The sequence below is a fragment of the Grammomys surdaster genome, unplaced genomic scaffold, assembly GCF_004785775.1.
Source record: "Grammomys surdaster isolate TR1022 unplaced genomic scaffold, NIH_TR_1.0 126219, whole genome shotgun sequence".
NCBI lineage: Eukaryota > Metazoa > Chordata > Mammalia > Rodentia > Muridae > Grammomys > Grammomys surdaster.
The window spans coordinates 238,270-260,122 of NW_021621022.1; the positions used below are offsets into that span (position 1 = coordinate 238,270).

The following is a 21,853-nucleotide window of genomic DNA, read 5'->3' on the forward strand; positions in this document are numbered from 1 at the left end:
TCTGATTACACTGAGATAGGTCTTGGTGTGCTAGTATGAGTTAGACGGCTTTCCATGACTGAACTTTCCGTGATCGTGGTCATCTGTGCTTCTGAACGTGTGTGATTGTGAACTGCTGTTTCAGTGGCCTCAGTCCATTTAGGGCCCCTCTCTGTTCTAGTTCACAAGCTTGTGAACCTGAATGCTTCCTAATTTCAGGAGAGCAGTGGTACTGGTCAGACTTGTCTCCACTGCATCACACATTGTATAACACACTATACAACACTTTAAGGTCCGTGCTCAGTCACTGTTTTAAACCTGTGTGAACCTTCCTCCTATCTATACTCATCTACCTAGCATTTATTTTGCTGGGAAGACCTATTTCCATCCTATACTTAGTCCATTAACTTCTTTGCCTGACTTTGGTGATTTAATACAGGACTTCATGCAGCTAGGCAAGGGCTTTACCACTGAGCTACATCTACAGCTCCTAACTTGCTTTTAATTCATCTTTTAAGTGATACATAAAAAGGAAAACTTGCATGTTTATAGGGTAACATGTGATATACACACACTATGAAATATTCAAATCAAGTTAACCACACCTGTCTTCTTAAATATATTTTACTTCTTGATGGAAAATCTTCAAGCTTTTTGAAACATACAATATATTATTTTATCCATAGTTACTCTACTATGCAATAGTACCCAGAACTTTTTAATCTAACCTGTAACAATACCAATTGACCAACCTCTATCTCTGTACCCCACACATTCCATGTCCACTCTCCCAGCATCTGGTAACCACAGAGAAAGCTTGGGAGGTACTCATGGGCTTGATATTAACATATAAGTGAAAGATAGCTGGAGAGGAACTCCTGCTCTAACTAAGGCTGTTAGTGAACCATGCTGGAACTAGAATCTGTCCTACTGCTGTGCAGATCTCTTTCCAGTGTTGGGAAGGCTTCTAAGACTTCTGTTTTCTTCCTGGGGCTGGGTCTCACTATAGCAGACCTGGCCCTGAACTCCCAGAGTGAAGTTCGGGCCTACCTTTCCTGGAATGCTTCCTAGTAGATGGAGTCTTTGCCCTCTCTTTTGCCCAAGCATGTGAGAGGGGTGCTGGAGGCACATCTTGAGCCACACAGTAGATGTGACTCTGCAGGCTCTGAGAGGTATATAGGTATATAGGTAACAGTGTAGGGGAATGGTCTTGGAGCCCTGTCTTGTTTTGGATGCTATTGCTGTGGATTTGGTAGTAGGCTTCAAGTCCAAGACCTTGTCTTAGTTCCTTCTCCTTTCTCCAGGTAGGAGACATTGTTTGTGATGAGCATCTTCTGTTATTTGCTCTCCACAACCCGTAGGTATCAGAGCCTCTGTCATCTCCACTTGAAAAGCTCAAGGAAATAGAAGGCTTTCGATATCTTGAGATGCAGAGTTGTAGCCACAATTATTTTTGTTTTCTCATTTTTTATTTGTAAGTTAGATCATTTGTGGTTTAAATTATATGAATAAATGGATGAATAGCTGAAGTTACATGGTAGATGACTAGTTAAATAATTCTGCCAGTAAATGGGTTTTAAATTAAGCAGCTGGAAAAAAATAAGCAGTTAAGTGAGACAAGTTCCTAATGGAGTGGCATCAGAATCTTATATATATATGTTACTTAATTTTCAAGCCTTTTTAAAAAATTATGTAAGATTATATTCACTGTTATAATTGGTGACTCAAAAGTCCTTAAATGATTCATTTTCCTGTATATACCAAGCACTGTACCAAATGAAATTAATAAATAGATGATAAAACCCACAGCTGCATAGGATATGGATATGAATCAACACTGTCATTCATGCAGTGGGCGCTTGGTCAGATGCTGAGAATGGACAGGGATGGTGTTGTGTATTCTGTCTGGCCTCTAGATGTGATGTCTCAGGGGACAACATGTTTTCAATGATGACTCTGACACAACTTTATTATGATGAATACTATTGAAGAGATGATGACCTCATATGCATGTATCCAAATCTTCAGAAAATGTTGCATTTTTAATTGCCAGCCTCTGGCATACAGAGTTATGTCTGACACAAGATTTTTGAGAATGTTTGAGACTGCTGTATCTATAATTACATGTTGAAGAAAATGATCATGTGCTAGGAAGAGTCTGTTTGAAGCCTACCTTTTCCCTTGTTCAGACCACTGCCGTCTCCCCTGAGATGCAGGCATAACCTTGGTATCTCTTACAGCCACTCTTAGTTCTCCAGTTAGCACTGCGAGAGCTTACCTTTCTAAAACATTGCTTTTCCACCTTGTATCAAAGATCTTTGAAAGGCTTCTTGTTTATCTCCTATAAAAAAATGTCAAAGTCCTTGGCATTGTCCACCAGGCTTTTTTATTTCCTGGTTCTATTTTTTTCTGGATATTATAAAGATGCCTGGTACACAGGAGTGCTAAGTGTTTGCTGGTACCCATCTCCATCCTTGGTTTTGTCCCCCACCCCCCATCACTCTCATGTTTAAAGAACACTTATTTTTCTTCATTAGGCACAAACATCTGATTTTCTCCCTGTGTGTGCCTGCTTCATTTCTTGTTTCATGCAACCCGTGCATGCTTTTATAACACAGCACCACACACCTGCACTTGTGTAGTTACTTGTAATCATTTCTCTAATCTACCATCCTTGTTAGATACAGACAAGTTCTGAACACATGTCTAGATGCTTATTCCAGCACTCTAGCATTTAGTATTGCCTGATTGACAAATGCTGCTGGTGAGGTAGTTATTCCGATGAGACTTACAGTTTCTGTCTTAGTCCTGAAATTGAGTCCCAGGTACCCCAGTGCACAAGCATATTCCACAAAAGTGCATAAAATAAATATGTGATAAAATAAATGGCTTCTCATAGGCATAGAAGGATTAGTTGTCCATGGGGGTAATTCTTAGAATTTTGTGATTATTGATTGTCATAAATAAGCAGTAGGATTCTTTGATAAATTCACCTTTTTCTTATCATAGTGAGGATTAAGTGTAATTTTACTTTGTTTAAATATTAAAGTACTTATAAAAATTCTATTTCTTTCTTTCTCAATCCATCTCTAGGCCCTCTGAATGTTTTATGCTAACAGCCTGTGAAAAAGCCCATAGTTAGCTTCCAGGTTGCTGAGAATACAGAGTAATTCATGCTTATAAACATTCACTCCCCTTCTCTGCTGTTTTCTGAGCTAAGTCTCAGTTCTTACATAGTTTAGGGTTAATTTGCATCAGAATGGATCTTTAAATCTTAAATGCATATACTGTTTGGAGTTTTGTTTACACCTTTTCTTTTGCATACTGCTCTGTGGAGATTCTGCAGACAGCATTGCTGTAAAATGCGGAGTAATGTCTGTAGTGAGCTTGTGAAATATTGAATATTCTGGCCTCTCTAAGCATGGATTTAATTATATTCTAGCACAGCAGCTTCTCTGGGGATACTCAGGTAGGATCACTGACTGAATGTTGTGTTCATTTGAATTTTGATTTATTTATTTATTTATTTATTTATTTATTTATTTATTGTCATTTGTTGGTGTGCTGAATCCTGTATTGTTTTGTTTTTAACCTAACTAGCTAGAAATTCTGTCAATCTTTTTTTTTCTTTCCTGCTGGAAATAACTTTTAAAGGAGAGAGGAAACTACTAATTCCGACCTTTGTTATTATAAACACTGCTTATTAAAAAAACATTTAAATGACTTGAAAACTTTCATAATTATTTAGTCTCAAATGAAAGACACTTGTGGAATTTGTATGTTAGACTGCTTAAATGGGAGAGAGTGGCATGACTGCTGTGCACAGAGATGCTCAGAGGAGAATGAAGGAGGGGAGTACATTCTGGAAACTGTTAGGATTGTAGCCCAGTGCTGAGACTGATGGGAGTAGGACGCCCCTGTTCAAGCTACAAAGAACATTAAAGCGGCCAGTCTCCTATCATTAGGGATAGTCAGCTGATCTTACAGTGCCAAGTGTGTCATTTTATTGATTGCCCATCCTTTTTGTTTTGTTGTAATATTTCTATTATTATTTTCCAAAGTTCATGTCTTACTTGAAAATTTAAGGGATGCAAGATTTGCTTTATAGAAATTGTTTTTATATATATCCTTTGAAGCAGATTATACATTTATACATATATAAAATTAAGAACTAAGTCATTATTAGAGTGATAATTTCTATAAATATTAAATTTGGCTTCTACTTTATATTAAAAGTATCTAATGCTTTATCAATAGCTCTTGCATTGGGATAGTGTAGTAAAAGAGGCAGCAGAGTTGTGATGTAAGCTACCCTGTTACTGCCTGCCCTAGGGACTGTCCCATTTTGGTTACTGAATCTCTATTGCTACAGGAGATCTATTCAAGCCCACACCAATCCTGATAGTGTAGGTCTGTAATACCAGCTGTTTTGAGGCCAAGGTAGGAAGATCATAAGATTGTAAGTTCAAGACCAAAATGAACTACAACGTGAGTTCAAGGCCAGCCTGGACAACTTAGTGAAAATCTATGAAGAGAAAAGTAAAAGGAGAGTTGAGATATCACTCAGTAGTAAGGTTTTTGCCTACCTTGCATGAGACCTATTAGTCAGTGCCCAGTATTACAAGAAAAGCAACAACCAAAGGACAAAGCCAAGATGTCTGTGGCAGAGCATCAGTGCAAACTTCCTGGGAAGCAATTGGGCCATTAGAGCTGGAATAAGATGCTTCTGAAAGGCCCAGGGGTCAGCAGCCACATCTAGCCATGAGCACTGGTGGGGTCCTGACTGGCAGGCACTGGGCTGCCTTTTCCTTTACTTCCCCCAAGTCCCCACATTGAGTTTTTTTCTCTTTTTTCATTCTTTTTTTCTTTTGTTTTTAAAGATGTAACTGAGAAGGGACTGGGAGGAGAGGATGGACTCTCAACTTAAATAATAATAGCAATAATAATAATAGTAGTAGTGATAATTTAAAAAACTAAAAGAAAAAAAGATGTAGCATATATAGTACATCATTTAATTGGATTGTTCTTGTTCGTGTGTATTTACAAAGACTTGAATTTTCTATATAACGGTACATTTATACAGTTTTAGAACTCACCAGCCATCAAAGCTGCCATTGCCACTGTGTACCCGAAAAACAAAAGAACTTCCTTGTATTCAGCACCTTGATTTAGCATTGTCTAGTGGGATGCATCTCTGAAGAAGTTCACTTAAAGCATTTGGAACTAAAACATTATTGTTAAATGAATTTTTACACCAACTGTTATTTCTGTTTTCTAATCACGTTGCACTTATTCTCAAGGTTAGCAACGATTATAGACATGGGAATAAAAAGAAACAAAACTAGCACAGTCTCTGAGTAGAGACTGGTTGTATTCATATTGCTTTCAGTATCATACCTGGCAATAGTTTGCTGTCTTTAGGAATGTTTTTTTCAGAAGCATAGTTAAATGTGTTTTGCCTTGCTGTTAATTGTGAAAGCCACAAAGCCCATAACTCATTTACTAAAATGCCTAAAAACTGTTTTTAAAACCTCCTGGGAGAGGTGCTTTAGGAGCCTTCTAATGGGGGGCAGGGGATGCTGGGTGAACATTTATTCTTCAGGGCTAAACACAGTAGCTAGAACGTAGGACTAAAGCCCAAAGGAACTTAATGTATGAGGCCTGTGCCGCTCCACATTTTCTCTCTCCTTTACCTCCTGTTGTTTTTCCAGTTGAGCATGACTGACGTGGTAGTTGCATGCTATGTGTGAGGTGTGTGTGTTTTGACATTTTACTTACATATTCATACCAAATAATTTTCTTAAAGGTAAGTATATGTTTTATAAATTGCCAAATTTTATGTAAGGCTATTGGGAAGGATTATCTATAAGATGCATGTTTTGTGGCAATTTCCATGGAACATACATGATACATATTTAAGATTTTGCTCTCTGAGTACTCTGAATTTTAATTTTCAACATTTTTATATCTTTAAAATTATATCTTCACTTATGACTTAGATATTCAGTGTAACTAGTTCTATTCAATAAGCACTCAAAGAAACATTATTATAAATTAAATTTAATTCACTCCATAGCCCAAAGAAACTATGATTATATTACTGGCATTTTCATTTTTAAAATAAAAATTTTAAAATAAATTTCATTTTTAAAATATTACTTGAGTTATCCTGTTACATGTCACGGAGACTGAAAATATTTCTGAATCAAGATGTTATCACTCTCCTGAAGTTTCTTTTTTTTTTTTTTTTTTTTTTTTTTCAAAAACACCAGTCTTTATTGGCCTCGGCTACTTGAGGGGGATGAACCGGGAGGAGTGGGTGGCACCAATACCAGGCCAGCCGTGCTTCACAGTCTTGTAGGTGATGGAGAACTCACCCAGGTAGTGTCCGATCATCTCTGGTTTGATCTCCACCTGGCTGAAGGTCTTGCCGTTGTACACGCCCACCATGCTGCCGACCATCTCAGGCAGAATGATCATGTCCCTCAGGTGGGTCTTCACCACCTCAGGCTTCTCCATGGGCGGTGCCTCCTTCTTGGCCTTTCTCAAGCGCTTGAGCAGGGAGTGCTGCTTCCACCGCAGGCCGCGGTTTAGGCGCCTTCTCTGGCGGGCACTGTACAACTGCATCAGCTGCTCATAAGACATGTCCAGCAGCTGGTCGAGGTCCACGCCACGATAAGTGAACTTGGGGAAGGTACGCTTCTTCTTCTGCTCCACTTCAGCCATCTCGGCGGGTGCTCGGAAAAGGAAGTGTCCTTTCCTGAAGTTTCAAAAGTGTGTCTTTGCTGAGATTTCTATGACAGTGGTTCGAAAATAGCCTGACAGGTAATGTTAGAAATAGAGAATAAAGCTTTTGAAACAAAGATGTCTTTCCTTGATTAAAACATGCTAGAGTCGGGTGAGGGAAACCTGGGAATGACATGAAGGCAGTACCTTCAATCTCAAGTCCGAGTTCTAGCTACTTTGTACTGAAGACGGTTAGCTTTTAACCCTGAAGAATAAATGTTAGCTTTTAACCCTGAAGAATAAATGTTCACACAGGAGACTTAAGGCCCTCCATTAGAAGGCCTGTACAGCACCTCACATATGACATTCTCAAGAAAAAAAAGTTACATACAGAAGTTCCAAGAGCCTGAGGTATGCCCTCAGAGGTATACTGTTATAATGTGTCCCAAATTTCTTCCTAGGGAACTAGAAGTTATTTGCACATAGGGGAAAGATAAGCATTAGTTTCCACAGAACTGATTTTGAGATGTTTTTATTTTTCTGTATAGATAAATTCACACCTAAAGCTACGTGGTTACTTTTCTATTTTGTTGTTACTGGTGTTAAATATCATAAATACTCTGACATATAAAATACATATTAAATAAATGTTAATTTCTAGGCAATCTATTAAGATAAGCAACTGTTCCCCCAAGAGGAAAACATTTTATTAGATTCCTAGTTTACAAGCATTCAGAAATAGAGTTGTTTTGGTGAGAGGAATATGTGCCCTTACAGGGACACCAACATGTTCAGTTATGTTTCCCTGAAGCATTTCTACGAAATCCCCCACTTCTGCAGAGCACACTTTAAATAAATATCAACCTCGGAGAAACTGTACCTGTACCCTGTATAGAACAGTCTGCTTTTCTAGAACAGTGAGTTCAAATCTCTAAGACATTAACTGACACCCAGTTGCATATCTGTTAGAGACTGAAAGGAAGTTCCATGAGTCACTGCTACCCGCATTTCAGAAAGTGTTTGCTTCTGAAATGGAGACTTCAGCTTCTGTGCTGACTTTGAGCCCTTCTTCCTCCACAGCCGTGCTGGTGAGGTGCTGGAAGTACAAAACAATCCCACACATATTTGTGTTGGATCTGCTTATCAATGTTTACCCATTAAATGAAAAATGTGTAAATTTTATCTGCATTTTTGGTAATTTTACCTGTGGACAACTAAACATTAAACATTGTTTTTTTGTTATTGTTACTGATTCTATCTGTAGAACACTAGATATTTTATGACCTTTTTATGTTTACTTAAAATAAGCACTTTGTGGAGAGAATGGCTTCTCTTAGAGGTTATTATGAGTTTCGGTATAGACTATCATTATTTTAAAATGATTTTAGTCTACTTATACTGAATATTCACATTTTCTTTAAACAGCTTTCTAGTGACATCTTAAATGTGAGACTAGAAGAGTTTAAAGTAGAATTGTGCATAATATTTCTGTGTGTGATCTACAGGAAGACCATGTACTCAGCTGCAGCTTCTAAATCCAGAGCGATTTGCACGTCTTATTAAAGAAGTAATGAATACATTCTGGCCCGGTCGAGAGTTGGTGGTTCAGTGGTACCCATTTAGTGAAGACAAACATCACCCGTCCATTTCATGGCTTAAGATGGTTTGGAAGAATCTCTATATACATTTCTCAGAGGATTTGACTTTATTTGATGAGATGCCACTTATCCCCAGAACTACACTGGATGTAGATCAGACGTGTGTGGAACTCATCAGACTCAGGATCCCATCCGTAGTCATTTTAGATGATGAAACTGAAGCTCAGCTTCCAGAATACTTAGCAGATACTGTACAAAAACTTGGAGGGATTGTCCTGAAAAGATTAGATACCTCTATCCAGCATCCGCTTGTTAAAAAATACATTCATTCCCCACTACCCAGTGCTATTTTGCAGATAATGGAGAAGATACCACTGCAGAAGTTGTGTAATCAAATAGCATCATTACTTCCAACCCAGAAAGATGCCCTAAGGAAGTTTTTGGCCAGCTTAACTGATACCACTGAAAAAGAGAAAAGAATAATTCAAGAATTGACAATATTCAAAAGAATTAATCACTCATCTGATCAAGGGATTTCCTCTTACACAAAATTAAAAGGATGTAAAGTTTTGGATCATACCGCCAAGCTTCCAACAGATCTACGGCTATCAGTTTCAGTAATAGATAGTAGTGATGAAGCCACCATTCGTTTGGCAAACATGTTGAAAATTGAAAAATTAAAGACTACAAGCTGTTTAAAGTTTGTTTTAAAAGATATTGGAAATGCATTTTATACACAGGAAGAGGTAACACGTCTTATGCTGTGGATCCTTGAGAATCTGTCCTCTCTTAAAAATGAGAATCCAAATGTGCTTGATTGGTTAACGCCACTAAAATTCATTCATATATCAGAGGAGCATGTGGTAGCAGCCAGTGGCCTCTTCGATCCTGATGTAGAAGTCCTAAGGGATCTCTTTTATAATGAAGAAGAAGCCTGTTTCCCACCCGCAGTTTTTACCTCACCAGATATCCTTCACTCTTTGAGACAGATTGGCTTAAAAAATGAAGCCAGCCTAAAAGAGAAAGATGTTGTACAAGTGGCAAAAAAAATTGAAGCTTTACAGGTCAGTTCCTGTCAGAATCAGGATGTTCTCCTGAAGAAAGCCAAAACACTCTTACTGGTCTTGAATAAAAACCATACACTCTTGCAGTCTTCTGAAGGGAAGATGGCATTGAAGAAAATAAAATGGGTTCCAGCCTGCAAGGAAAGACCTCCAAATTATCCAGGTTCCTTAGTCTGGAAAGGGGATCTTTGTAATCTTTGTGCACCTCCAGATATGTGTGATGTAGCACATGCAGTTCTAGTGGGCTCCTCGCTTCCTCTTGTTGAAAGTGTCCATGTGAACTTGGAGAAGGCGCTTGGCATCTTCACAAAGCCTACTATCAGTGCTGTCTTAAAACACTTTAAAACTGTTGTTGACTGGTATACTTCAAAAACCTTTAGTGATGAAGATTACTATCAGTTTCAACATATTTTGCTTGAAATTTATGGGTTCATGCATGATCATCTGAGTGAAGGGAAGGATTCTTTTAAAGCCTTGAAATTTCCATGGGTTTGGACTGGTAAAAACTTTTGTCCTCTTGCCCAGGCTGTGATAAAGCCAATCCATGACCTGGATCTTCAGCCTTATTTATATAATGTGCCTAAAACCATGGCAAAATTCCACCAGCTGTTCAAAGCTTGTGGCTCAATAGAAGAGTTGACATCAGATCATATTTCCATGGTCATTCAGAAAGTTTATCTCAAAAGTGACGAGGAGTTGAATGAAGAAGAAAGTAAACAAAATCTTCACCTCATGTTGAATATTATGAGATGGCTATATAGCAATCAGATTCCAGCAAGCCCTAATACACCAGTTCCTATTTATCACAGCAAAAGTCCTTCCAAACTTGTCATGAAGCCAATCCATGAGTGCTGTTATTGTGACATCAAAGTTGATGATCTCAATGACTTGCTTGAAGATTCAGTGGAACCAATCATTTTGGTACATGAGGATATACCCATGAAAACTGCAGAGTGGCTAAAAGTTCCGTGCCTTAGTACAAGACTGATCAATCCTGAAAACATGGGGTTTGAGCAGTCAGGGCAAAGAGAGCCTCTTACCGTAAGGATTAAAAATATTTTGGAAGAATACCCTTCTGTGTCAGATATTTTTAAAGAGCTGCTTCAAAATGCTGATGATGCAAATGCCACCGAATGCAGCTTCATGATTGATATGAGAAGAAATATGGACATAAGGGAAAATCTCCTGGACCCAGGGATGGCAGCTTGTCATGGACCTGCTCTGTGGTCATTCAACAATTCTGAATTCTCAGATTCAGATTTCATAAACATTACCAGGTTAGGAGAATCTTTAAAAAGGGGAGAAGTTGACAAGGTTGGGAAATTTGGTCTTGGTTTTAATTCAGTGTACCACATTACTGACATTCCCATCATTATGAGCCGAGAATTTATGATAATGTTTGATCCAAACATAAATCATATCAGCAAACACATTAAAGATAGATCTAATCCTGGAATCAAAATTAATTGGAGTAAGCAGCAGAAAAGACTTAGGAAATTCCCCAATCAGTTCAAACCATTTATAGATGTGTTTGGCTGTCAGTTACCTTTGGCTGTAGAAGCCCCTTACAGCTACAATGGAACCCTTTTCCGACTGTCCTTCAGAACACAGCAGGAAGCAAAAGTGAGTGAAGTTAGCAGTACTTGTTATAACACTGCAGATATTTACTCCCTAGTGGATGAATTTAGTCTCTGTGGGCACAGACTTATCATTTTTACTCAGAGTGTAAACTCAATGTATTTGAAATACTTGAAAATTGAAGAAACCAATCCCAGCTTAGCACAAGATACAATAATAATTAAGAAAAAAGTATGCCCCTCCAAAGCATTGAATGCACCAGTTTTAAGTGTTTTAAAAGAAGCTGCTAAGCTCATGAAGACTTGTAGCAGCAGCAACAAGAAGCTTCCCACTGATGTGCCAAAGTCATCTTGCATTCTTCAGATCACAGTTGAAGAATTTCACCATGTGTTTAGGAGGATTGCTGACTTACAGTCACCACTGTTTAGAGGTCCAGATGATGACCCAGCTACTATTTTTGAAATGGCTAAGTCTGGCCAATCAAAAAAGCCATCAGATGAGTTGCCACAAAAGACAGTAGATTGTACCACATGGCTTATATGCACATGCATGGATACAGGAGAAGCTCTCAAGTTTTCCTTGAATGAAAGTGGAAGAAGATTAGGGCTGGTTCCTTGTGGGGCAGTAGGGGTTCTTTTGCATGAAACCCAGGAGCAGAAGTGGACTGTGAAACCACACATAGGAGAGGTGTTTTGCTATTTACCTCTACGAATAAAAACAGGGTTGCCAGTTCACATCAATGGGTGCTTTGCTGTTACTTCAAATAGGAAAGAAATCTGGAAGACAGATACAAAAGGTCGATGGAATACCACATTCATGAGGCATGTCATTGTGAAAGCTTACTTACAAGCACTCAGTGTCTTACGGGACCTAGCCACTGGTGGTGAGCTGACTGATTATACTTACTATGCTGTGTGGCCTGATCCTGATCTAGTTCATGATGACTTCTCTGTGATCTGTCAAGGATTTTATGAAGATATAGCTCATGGCAAGGGGAAGGAGTTGACCAGAGTCTTCTCTGATGGGTCTATGTGGGTTTCCATGAAGAATGTGAGATTTCTAGATGACTCTATACTTCAAAGGAAAGATGTTGGTTCAGCAGCCTTCAAGATATTTCTGAAGTACCTCAAGAAAACAGGCTCCAAAAACCTCTGTGCTGTTGAGCTTCCTTCTTCAGTAAAAGTAGGATTTGAAGAGGCTGGCTGCAAACAGATACTGCTGGAAAATACATTTTCAGAGAAACAGTTCTTTTCAGAAGTCTTCTTTCCTAATATTCAAGAAATTGAAGCAGAACTTAGAGATCCTCTGATGAATTTTGTCCTAAATGAAAAACTTGATGAGTTCTCAGGAATTCTTCGTGTTACCCCTTGTGTTCCTTGCTCCTTGGAGGGCCATCCTTTGGTTTTGCCTTCAAGATTGATCCATCCCGAAGGACGAGTTGCAAAGTTATTTGATACTAAAGATGGGAGATTCCCTTATGGCTCCACACAGGATTACCTCAATCCTATTATTTTGATTAAGCTTGTTCAGTTAGGCATGGCAAAAGATGATATTTTGTGGGATGACATGCTAGAGCGTGCAGAGTCCGTAGCTGAGATTAATAAATGTGACCATGCTGCTGCCTGCTTACGGAGTAGTATTCTACTGAGCCTTATTGATGAGAAGCTAAAAATAAGAGATCCTAGAGCAAAGGATTTTGCTGCAAAATATCAAACAATTCCCTTCCTCCCATTTCTAACAAAGCCAGCGGGTTTTTCTTTAGAATGGAAAGGGAACAGTTTTAAGCCTGAAACCATGTTTGCAGCAACTGACCTTTACACAGCTGAATATCAAGATATAGTCTGTCTTTTGCAACCAATTCTCAATGAAAATTCCCATTCCTTTAGAGGCTGTGGTTCAGTGTCATTGGCTGTTAAAGAGTTTTTGGGTTTGCTAAAGAAGCCAACAGTTGATCTGGTTATAAACCAGTTGAAGCAAGTTGCAAAATCAGTTGATGATGGCATTACACTATACCAGGAAAATATCACTAATGCTTGCTACAAGTACCTCCATGAAGCAATACTGCAGAGTGAAGTGGCCAAGGCAACAATTATTGAAAAGCTAAAACCATTTTGTTTCATTCTTGTTGAGAATGTATATGTTGAGTCAGAAAAGGTTTCTTTTCATTTGAATTTTGAAGCAGCGCCATACCTTTATCAGTTACCTAACAAGTATAAAAATAATTTCCGTGAACTTTTTGAAAGTGTGGGTGTGCGGCAGTCATTTACTGTTGAAGATTTTGCCCTAGTTTTGGAGTCTATTGATCAAGAAAGAGGAAAAAAGCAAATAACAGAAGAGAATTTTCAGCTTTGCCGGCGAATAATCAGTGAAGGAATCTGGAGTCTCATTAGAGAAAAGAGACAAGAATTCTGTGAGAAAAATTATGGCAAAATATTACTGCCAGATACTAACCTGCTGCTGCTCCCTGCGAAGTCATTATGCTACAATGACTGTCCCTGGATCAAAGTGAAAGATTCCACGGTGAAGTATTGCCATGCTGACATACCCCGGGAAGTAGCTGTGAAACTTGGTGCAATACCAAAGAGACATAAAGCCTTAGAAAGATATGCATCCAACATCTGCTTCACAGCTCCAGGTACAGAATTTGGGCAGAAAGAAAAACTGACCAGCAGAATTAAGAGCATCCTCAATGCTTATCCTTCAGAAAAGGAAATGCTGAAAGAGCTTCTTCAAAATGCTGATGATGCCAAGGCCACAGAGATCTGCTTTGTGTTTGATCCTAGACAGCATCCTGTTGACCGAATATTTGATGATAAGTGGGCCCCACTGCAAGGGCCCGCACTGTGTGTTTACAACAACCAGCCATTTACAGAAGATGATGTCAGAGGAATTCAGAATCTCGGGAAAGGTACCAAAGAAGGAAATCCTTGTAAAACAGGACAATATGGAATCGGATTCAATTCTGTGTATCACATTACAGACTGCCCTTCTTTTATTTCTGGCAATGACATCCTGTGTATTTTTGATCCCCATGCCAGATATGCACCAGGAGCCACATCAGTTAGCCCTGGACGCATGTTTAGAGATTTGGATGCAGACTTTAGAACCCAGTTCTCAGATGTGCTAGATCTTTACTTGGGAAACCATTTTAAACTGGACAATTGTACAATGTTTAGATTTCCTCTGCGCAATGCAGAAATGGCACAAGTTTCAGAAATTTCCTCAGTTCCATCATCAGACAGAATGGTCCAGAATCTTTTAGACAAATTACGGTCTGATGGGGCAGAACTTCTAATGTTTCTCAACCACATGGAAAAAATATCTATCTGTGAAATAGATAAGGCCACAGGAGGTCTAAATGTGCTGTATTCAGTAAAAGGCAAGATCACTGATGGAGACCGGTTGAAAAGGAAGCAATTCCACGCCTCTGTAATTGACAGTGTTACTAAAAAGAGACAGCTCAAGGACATACCAGTTCAACAAATAACCTACACCATGGATACTGAAGATTCTGAAGGAAATCTGACCACATGGCTCATCTGTAATAGATCAGGATTTTCAAGTATGGACAAAGTATCCAAGAGTGTTATATCAGCTCACAAGAACCAAGATATCACCCTCTTCCCACGTGGTGGAGTAGCTGCCTGTATTACTCACAATTATAAAAAGCCTCACAGAGCCTTCTGCTTTCTGCCTCTCTCTTTGGAGACAGGGCTGCCATTTCATGTGAATGGCCACTTTGCTCTTGATTCAGCCAGAAGAAACTTGTGGCGTGATGATAATGGGGTTGGTGTTCGCAGTGACTGGAATAATAGTTTAATGACAGCCTTAATAGCACCTGCATATGTTGAATTACTAATCCAGTTAAAAAAACGGTATTTCCCTGGTTCCGACCCAACATTATCAGTTTTACAGAACACACCCATTCATGTTGTAAAGGACACATTAAAGAAGTTTCTGTCCTTCTTTCCAGTTAACCGGCTGGATCTGCAGCCAGATTTGTATTGCTTAGTAAAAGCACTTTACAGTTGCATTCATGAAGACATGAAACGTCTTCTGCCTGTTGTTCGGGCTCCAAATATCGATGGCTCTGATTTGCACTCTGCAGTCATAATTACTTGGATCAATATGTCTACTTCAAATAAAACTAAACCATTTTTTGATAACTTGCTACAGGATGAATTACAGCACCTTAAAAATGCAGATTATAACATCACAACTCGCAAAACAGTCGCAGAGAATGTCTACAGACTGAAGCACCTGCTTTTAGAAATTGGTTTCAACTTGGTTTATAACTGTGATGAAACTGCTAACCTTTACCACTGCCTTGTAGACGCAGATATCCCTGTTAGCTATGTGACTCCCACTGATGTTAGGTCCTTCTTAATGACTTTTTCTTCTCCTGACACTAATTGCCATATTGGGAAGCTGCCTTGTCGTCTTCAGCAAACTAACCTAAAACTTTTTCACAGTTTAAAACTTTTAGTTGATTACTGTTTTAAAGATGCTGAAGAAAATGAGTTTGAAGTTGAGGGACTGCCTCTGCTCATTACACTGGACAGTGTCTTGCAGATTTTTGATGGTAAACGACCCAAGTTTCTAACAACATACCATGAATTAATTCCATCACGGAAAGACTTGTTTATGAACACCTTATACTTGAAATACAGTAGTGTTTTGTTGAACTGCAAAGTTGCAAAAGTCTTCGACATTTCCAGCTTTGCTGATTTACTCTCTTCTGTGTTGCCTCGTGAGTATAAGACCAAAAACTGTGCAAAATGGAAAGACAATTTTGCCAGTGAATCTTGGCTTAAGAATGCATGGCATTTTATCAGTGAATCAGTAAGTGTGACGGATGATCAGGAAGAACCAAAGCCAGCATTTGATGTCATTGTTGACATCCTTAAAGACTGGGCATTGCTTCCAGGAACAAAGTTCACTGTGTCAGCCAATCAGCTTGTAGTTCCCGAGGGAGATGTGCTGATTCCCCTGAGCCTCATGCATATTGCTGTGTTCCCGAATGCTCAGAGTGATAAGGTTTTTCATGCTCTGATGAAAGCTGGCTGTATTCAGCTGGCTTTGAACAAAATCTGCTCTAAAGACAGTGCATTAGTTCCTCTGTTGTCATGCCACACAGCAAACGTAGATAGCCCTGCAAGCATCTTGAAGGCTGTACATTATATGGTTCAGACTTCAACATTTAGAACCGAAAAGCTAATGGAAAATGACTTTGAAGCACTTTTGATGTATTTCAACTGTAATTTGAGTCACTTGATGTCTCAAGATGACATAAAAATTTTAAAGTCCCTTCCTTGCTACAAATCCATCAGTGGCCGCTACATGAGCATTGCAAAATTCGGAACGTGCTATGTGCTTACTAAAAGTATTCCTTCAGCTGAAGTGGAAAAATGGACACAGTCATCGTCCTCTGCATTTCTTGAAGAAAAGGTACATTTAAAAGAACTCTATGAGGTGCTTGGCTGTGTGCCAGTAGATGATCTGGAGGTGTATTTGAAACATCTTCTGCCAAAAATTGAAAATCTCTCTTATGATGCAAAATTAGAACACTTGATCTATCTGAAGAATAGATTGGCAAGCATTGAGGAGCTGTCAGAGATGAAGGAGCAACTTTTTGAAAAACTGGAAAACGTATTGATTATCCATGATGCCAACAATCGACTAAAGCAAGCAAAACATTTCTATGATAGAACTGTGAGAGTTTTTGAAGTTATGCTTCCTGAAAAATTGTTTATTCCTAAAGAATTCTTTAAAAAATTGGAACAAGTAATAAAACCTAAAAATCAAGTTGCATTTATGACATCCTGGGTGGAATTCTTGAGAAATGTTGGACTAAAGTACGTGCTTTCCCAGCAGCAGTTGTTACAGTTTGCCAAGGAAATCAGTGTGAGGGCAAATACAGAAAACTGGTCCAAAGAAACACTGCAAAATACAGTTGACATCCTTCTGCATCACATATTCCAAGAACGAATGGATTTGTTATCTGGAAACTTTCTGAAAGAACTGTCCTTAATACCGTTCCTGTGTCCTGAGCGGGCCCCTGCTGAGTACATTCGCTTTCACCCTCAGTACCAGGAAGTAAATGGAACACTTCCTCTTATCAAGTTCAATGGAGCACAGGTGAATCCGAAATTCAAGCAATGTGATGTTCTCCAGCTGCTGTGGACATCTTGCCCTATTCTTCCAGAGAAAGCCACACCATTGAGCATCAAAGAACAAGAAGGCAGTGACCTTGCTCCACAGGAACAGCTTGAACAAGTTTTAAATATGCTTAATGTTAACCTGGACCCCCCTCTTGATAAGGTCATTAATAATTGCAGAAACATATGCAACATAACAACTTTGGATGAAGAAATGGTAAAAACCAGAGCAAAGGTCCTAAGGAGCATATATGAATTTCTCAGTGCAGAGAAACGGGAGTTCCGTTTTCAGCTTCGGGGTGTGTCCTTTGTAATGGTCGAAGATGGCTGGAAACTTCTGAAGCCTGAGGAAGTAGTGATAAACCTGGAATATGAGGCTGATTTTAAACCTTATTTGTACAAGCTGCCTTTAGAGCTTGGCACTTTTCACCAGCTCTTCAAACATTTAGGCACTGAAGATATTATTTCAACTAAGCAATATGTTGAAGTATTAAGCCGAATATTCAAAAACTCTGAAGGAAAGCAGTTAGATCCTAATGAAATGCGTACAGTTAAGAGAGTGGTTTCTGGTCTATTCAAGAGTCTACAAAATGATTCAGTCAAGGTGAGGAGTGATCTGGAGAATGCCCGGGACCTCGCACTCTACCTTCCGAGCCAGGATGGTAGGTTGGTAAAGTCAAGCATCTTGGTGTTCGATGACGCGCCACATTATAAAAGTAGAATCCAGGGTAATATTGGTGTGCAAATGCTAGTTGATCTTAGCCAATGCTACTTAGGGAAGGACCACGGATTTCATACTAAGCTGATAATGCTCTTCCCTCAAAAGCTTCGACCTCGTCTGCTGAGCAGTATACTTGAAGAGCAGCTCGATGAGGAGACCCCCAAAGTGTGCCAGTTTGGTGCATTGTGCTCTCTTCAGGGAAGACTGCAGCTTCTCTTGTCTTCAGAGCAGTTCATCACAGGACTCATTAGAATCATGAAGCATGAGAATGATAATGCTTTCCTGGCCAATGAAGAAAAAGCCATAAGGCTTTGCAAAGCTCTAAGAGAAGGGCTCAAAGTTTCCTGTTTTGAAAAACTTCAGACGACGTTAAGGGTTAAAGGTTTTAATCCTATTCCCCATAGCAGGAGTGAAACCTTCGCTTTTCTAAAGCGATTTGGCAATGCAGTCATCTTGCTCTACATCCAGCATTCAGACAGCAAAGACATTAACTTTCTGCTAGCCTTAGCGATGACACTTAAATCAGCAACTGACAATTTGATTTCTGACACGTCGTACTTAATTGCTATGCTGGGATGCAACGACATTTACAGGATCAGTGAGAAACTTGACAGTTTAGGGGTGAAATATGACTCCTCGGAGCCATCAAAACTGGAACTTCCCATGCCTGGCACACCAATACCTGCTGAGATCCATTATACGCTACTTATGGATCCAATGAATGTTTTTTATCCTGGGGAATATGTTGGGTACCTTGTGGATGCTGAAGGTGGTGATATCTATGGGTCATACCAGCCAACTTACACATATGCAATTATTGTGCAAGAAGTTGAAAGAGAAGATGCTGACAATACCAGTTTCTTAGGAAAGATCTATCAGATCGATATTGGCTACAGTGAATATAAGATCGTCAGCTCTCTTGATCTGTACAAGTTCTCAAGGCCTGATGAAAGCTCCCAAAGCAGAGACAGTGCTCCCACCACACCAACAAGTCCCACAGAATTCCTAACTCCCGGTCTGAGAAGCATCCCTCCTCTTTTCTCTGGCAAAGAGAGCCACAAGTCTCCCTCCTCCAAACACCACTCCCCCAGAAAGCTCAAGGTAAATGCTTTACCAGAAATCTTAAAAGAAGTGACATCAGTGGTGGAGCAAGCTTGGAAGCTTCCAGAATCAGAACGGAAAAAGATCATTAGACGCTTGTATTTGAAGTGGCACCCTGACAAAAATCCAGAAAATCATGATATTGCTAATGAAGTGTTCAAACATCTGCAGAATGAAATCAACAGATTAGAGAAACAGGCTTTTCTGGATCAAAATGCAGACAGAGCTTCAAGAAGAACATTTTCAACCTCTGCATCCCGATTTCAGTCAGACAAGTACTCTTTTCAAAGATTTTATACTTCATGGAATCAAGAAGCCACAAGTCATAAATCTGAAAGGCAACAGCAAAGTAAAGAGAAATGCCCTCCCTCTGCTGGACAGACATACTCTCAAAGGTTTTTTGTTCCTCCCACCTTCAAGTCTGTGGGCAATCCAGTGGAAGCCCGGAGATGGTTAAGACAAGCCAGAGCAAACTTCTCTGCTGCCAGGAATGACCTTCACAAAAATGCCAATGAATGGGTGTGCTTCAAGTGCTACCTTTCCACTAAGCTAGCTTTGATTGCAGCTGACTACGCCGTCAGGGGGAAATCTGATAAAGACGTAAAGCCGACTGCGCTTGCACAGAAGATAGAGGAGTACAGTCAGCAGCTGGAAGGACTGACAAACGATGTGCACACATTGGAAGCTTACGGTGTAGACAGCTTGAAAACAAGATACCCTGATTTGCTTCCTTTTCCACAGATCCCCAATGACAGGTTCACATCTGAGGTTGCCATGAGGGTTATGGAATGTACTGCCTGTATCATCATAAAACTTGAAAATTTTATACAACAAAAGGTATGAAAGTAAAGAAAAAAGCAGAGCCAGCTCTTGAGTGTGTTATAGCACAAACACAAATCACTGCACTTCCTTCAGCTTTGTTGCCAGTATCTAGGAATTGTGAAGCACACAGCAGAGTGTTCTGGAAGCATTTAGAAGCTGTATGACTCCTGGCAGAAACTGTAACTGAAGTGAAGACTGATTCTGAAGATGGCAGTGAGCTGCAGTTTCTCGGTGTGTTTAAACAATTGGATGGCACATTACTGAACTGCACTTTATGTAACCAAAGCTTAGCAGTTTATTAGGTAAGAGTCTGCACATGTCTTGGTTAGGAGGGAGTTAATTTTATGTTTTTAAACATGTTTTTGAAGTAGTTAAAGAAACACTGGATAGACTGATTTGGATATATGAGGGGAATTGGGTTTGGGGGGCTTATCACTTTTTAAGTGGACACTTTTAGATGCGTTATTTTCTTATCAGCTGGATCTGATTATGAATTTGTTGCAGTTTCACGACTTTAGTTGGACATTTAAAGTGGTACAATATTTAATCCTGACTATTACTTGACTAAGAGTATGAAGACGGTCCTTGGAGTGCACTGGGTGCACTTTCCATCCTTGTTTTGATTTTTTTATACCTTGTGTTTGTGGGCTTCCTGACTCATGAAGATAACCTATGGAAGTCCCAGAGTGCTGGTTCATACTACCAGATATTGCTTCTAAAACTGCTTCCCAGCATGATGTTTAGCAAAAGAACATTGGAGTTTGTGTACATATTTTCCACAGATGTCATAATTTGAATAGTGTGGCTGAACAGGATGCAATCTTTTGTCTAAAGGTGCTGCAGTGAAAAAAAACCTCAGCTGTCTTTCAATATGGCACTTAGTGGGAATTTAAACATTTTTACTTTATGCACATTAAAATTGCTCAAATTGTTGAGGTGATATGCAGAAGTTTACAAAGGGAATTATCAGCTTGTACTGTCCCCCATGAGTGATTGAGAACTGACAGTTAATTTTCATAATATTCAAAGAGTTCTAACATACATATTTAACATATTTTGCATAAAGTCAAATAAGGAAATAATAGCTTATGTAAGTGCACTGGCTGTAAATGATGCTAAATATGTTTTACGCAATTAAGGGCTTACATACAAAACATGGCAGATTTTTTTTACTTCATTTGTAAAAAGGAATGTTAATTGCTTCTGGATGTGAATCATGAATATTTCTGCTGTTAATATTAAGTGCCATGATTTTAATAAAAAAATGTATATAGAAAATCATTTTGGTGGGTTATTTTAAAAACTTTTGTTTTGAGATTTTATTTTTATTTTATGTGTGTGGTGTTTTGTCTACGTTAGTTATCTGTGTACCACCTGTATGCAGTGCCCTCAGAGGCCAGAAGAAAGAGAGCATCAGATCCTCTGGGACTGGAATAGCAAATGATTGTTAACCACCCACCGTGTGGATGCTGGGAACTGAACCTGAGTTCTCTGGAAGAGCAGTCAGTGCTCTTAACTGCTAAGCCAGCTCTCTAGCCCTTGGATTATTTCTTGAGAAATACAGTTTGTTAGAAATCAAACTTTGTTTTCTCCTGTTAAGAGTTTTGGTGTGCTTGTGTATGTGTTCATCATGAGTTTGGGGATGGCAAGGTTTATCACGGTTAACTGATGTACGTACATGATGTACGTAGCCTTACTAGGTACTCACTGATTTGCTTAAAAGCTTGTTTCAACTCTGAAGGGAACAGAATTAGTTGATATTTATGTTGGGGTGGGTTTAAAAATAACTGCCATATCTGGCATCTCGTGACAGTGCCTGTGTCTCAGGACAGCACTGTGCTTGGTGCTGGTCCACATCTGAGCCCTAACTTCCAGGAAATGTTTTGTCCTTCAGACTTATGAAGTTAAGTGACTGAGGGCTAACCATTCTGTTGGGATGCTAGCCCATTCTGCTTTACTTAAAGTGTGTGCTGTTTTGGTGCTCAGATTCAGCACTTAGAACTTTCTCTGTCTGGCCTTGGTGATAGTTGATGTAGTTGAAAACAAATCACAAACAACACAGGTCCACAGTCCCTTACATGAAGCATTGGATCCAGACGAGTTTCA

At 39.3% G+C, this 21,853-nt stretch overlaps 1 protein-coding gene and 1 pseudogene across 1 annotated transcript in view; one reads left to right on the plus strand and one right to left on the minus strand.

Moving 5' to 3' along the window:
* Positions 1–21,028, plus strand: part of Sacs (sacsin molecular chaperone) — a 41,389-nt gene extending 20,361 nt beyond the window's left edge. The window contains exon 8 of the mRNA XM_028758681.1: positions 8,211–21,028. Within this exon, the coding sequence (XP_028614514.1) occupies positions 8,211–19,768 (11,558 nt within the window). The 3' untranslated portion in view covers positions 19,769–21,028. The remainder of the gene's footprint in view (positions 1–8,210) is intronic.
* LOC114613402 lies at positions 6,214–6,728 on the minus strand (annotated as a pseudogene).
* Positions 21,029–21,853: the final 825 nt, after the last annotated feature.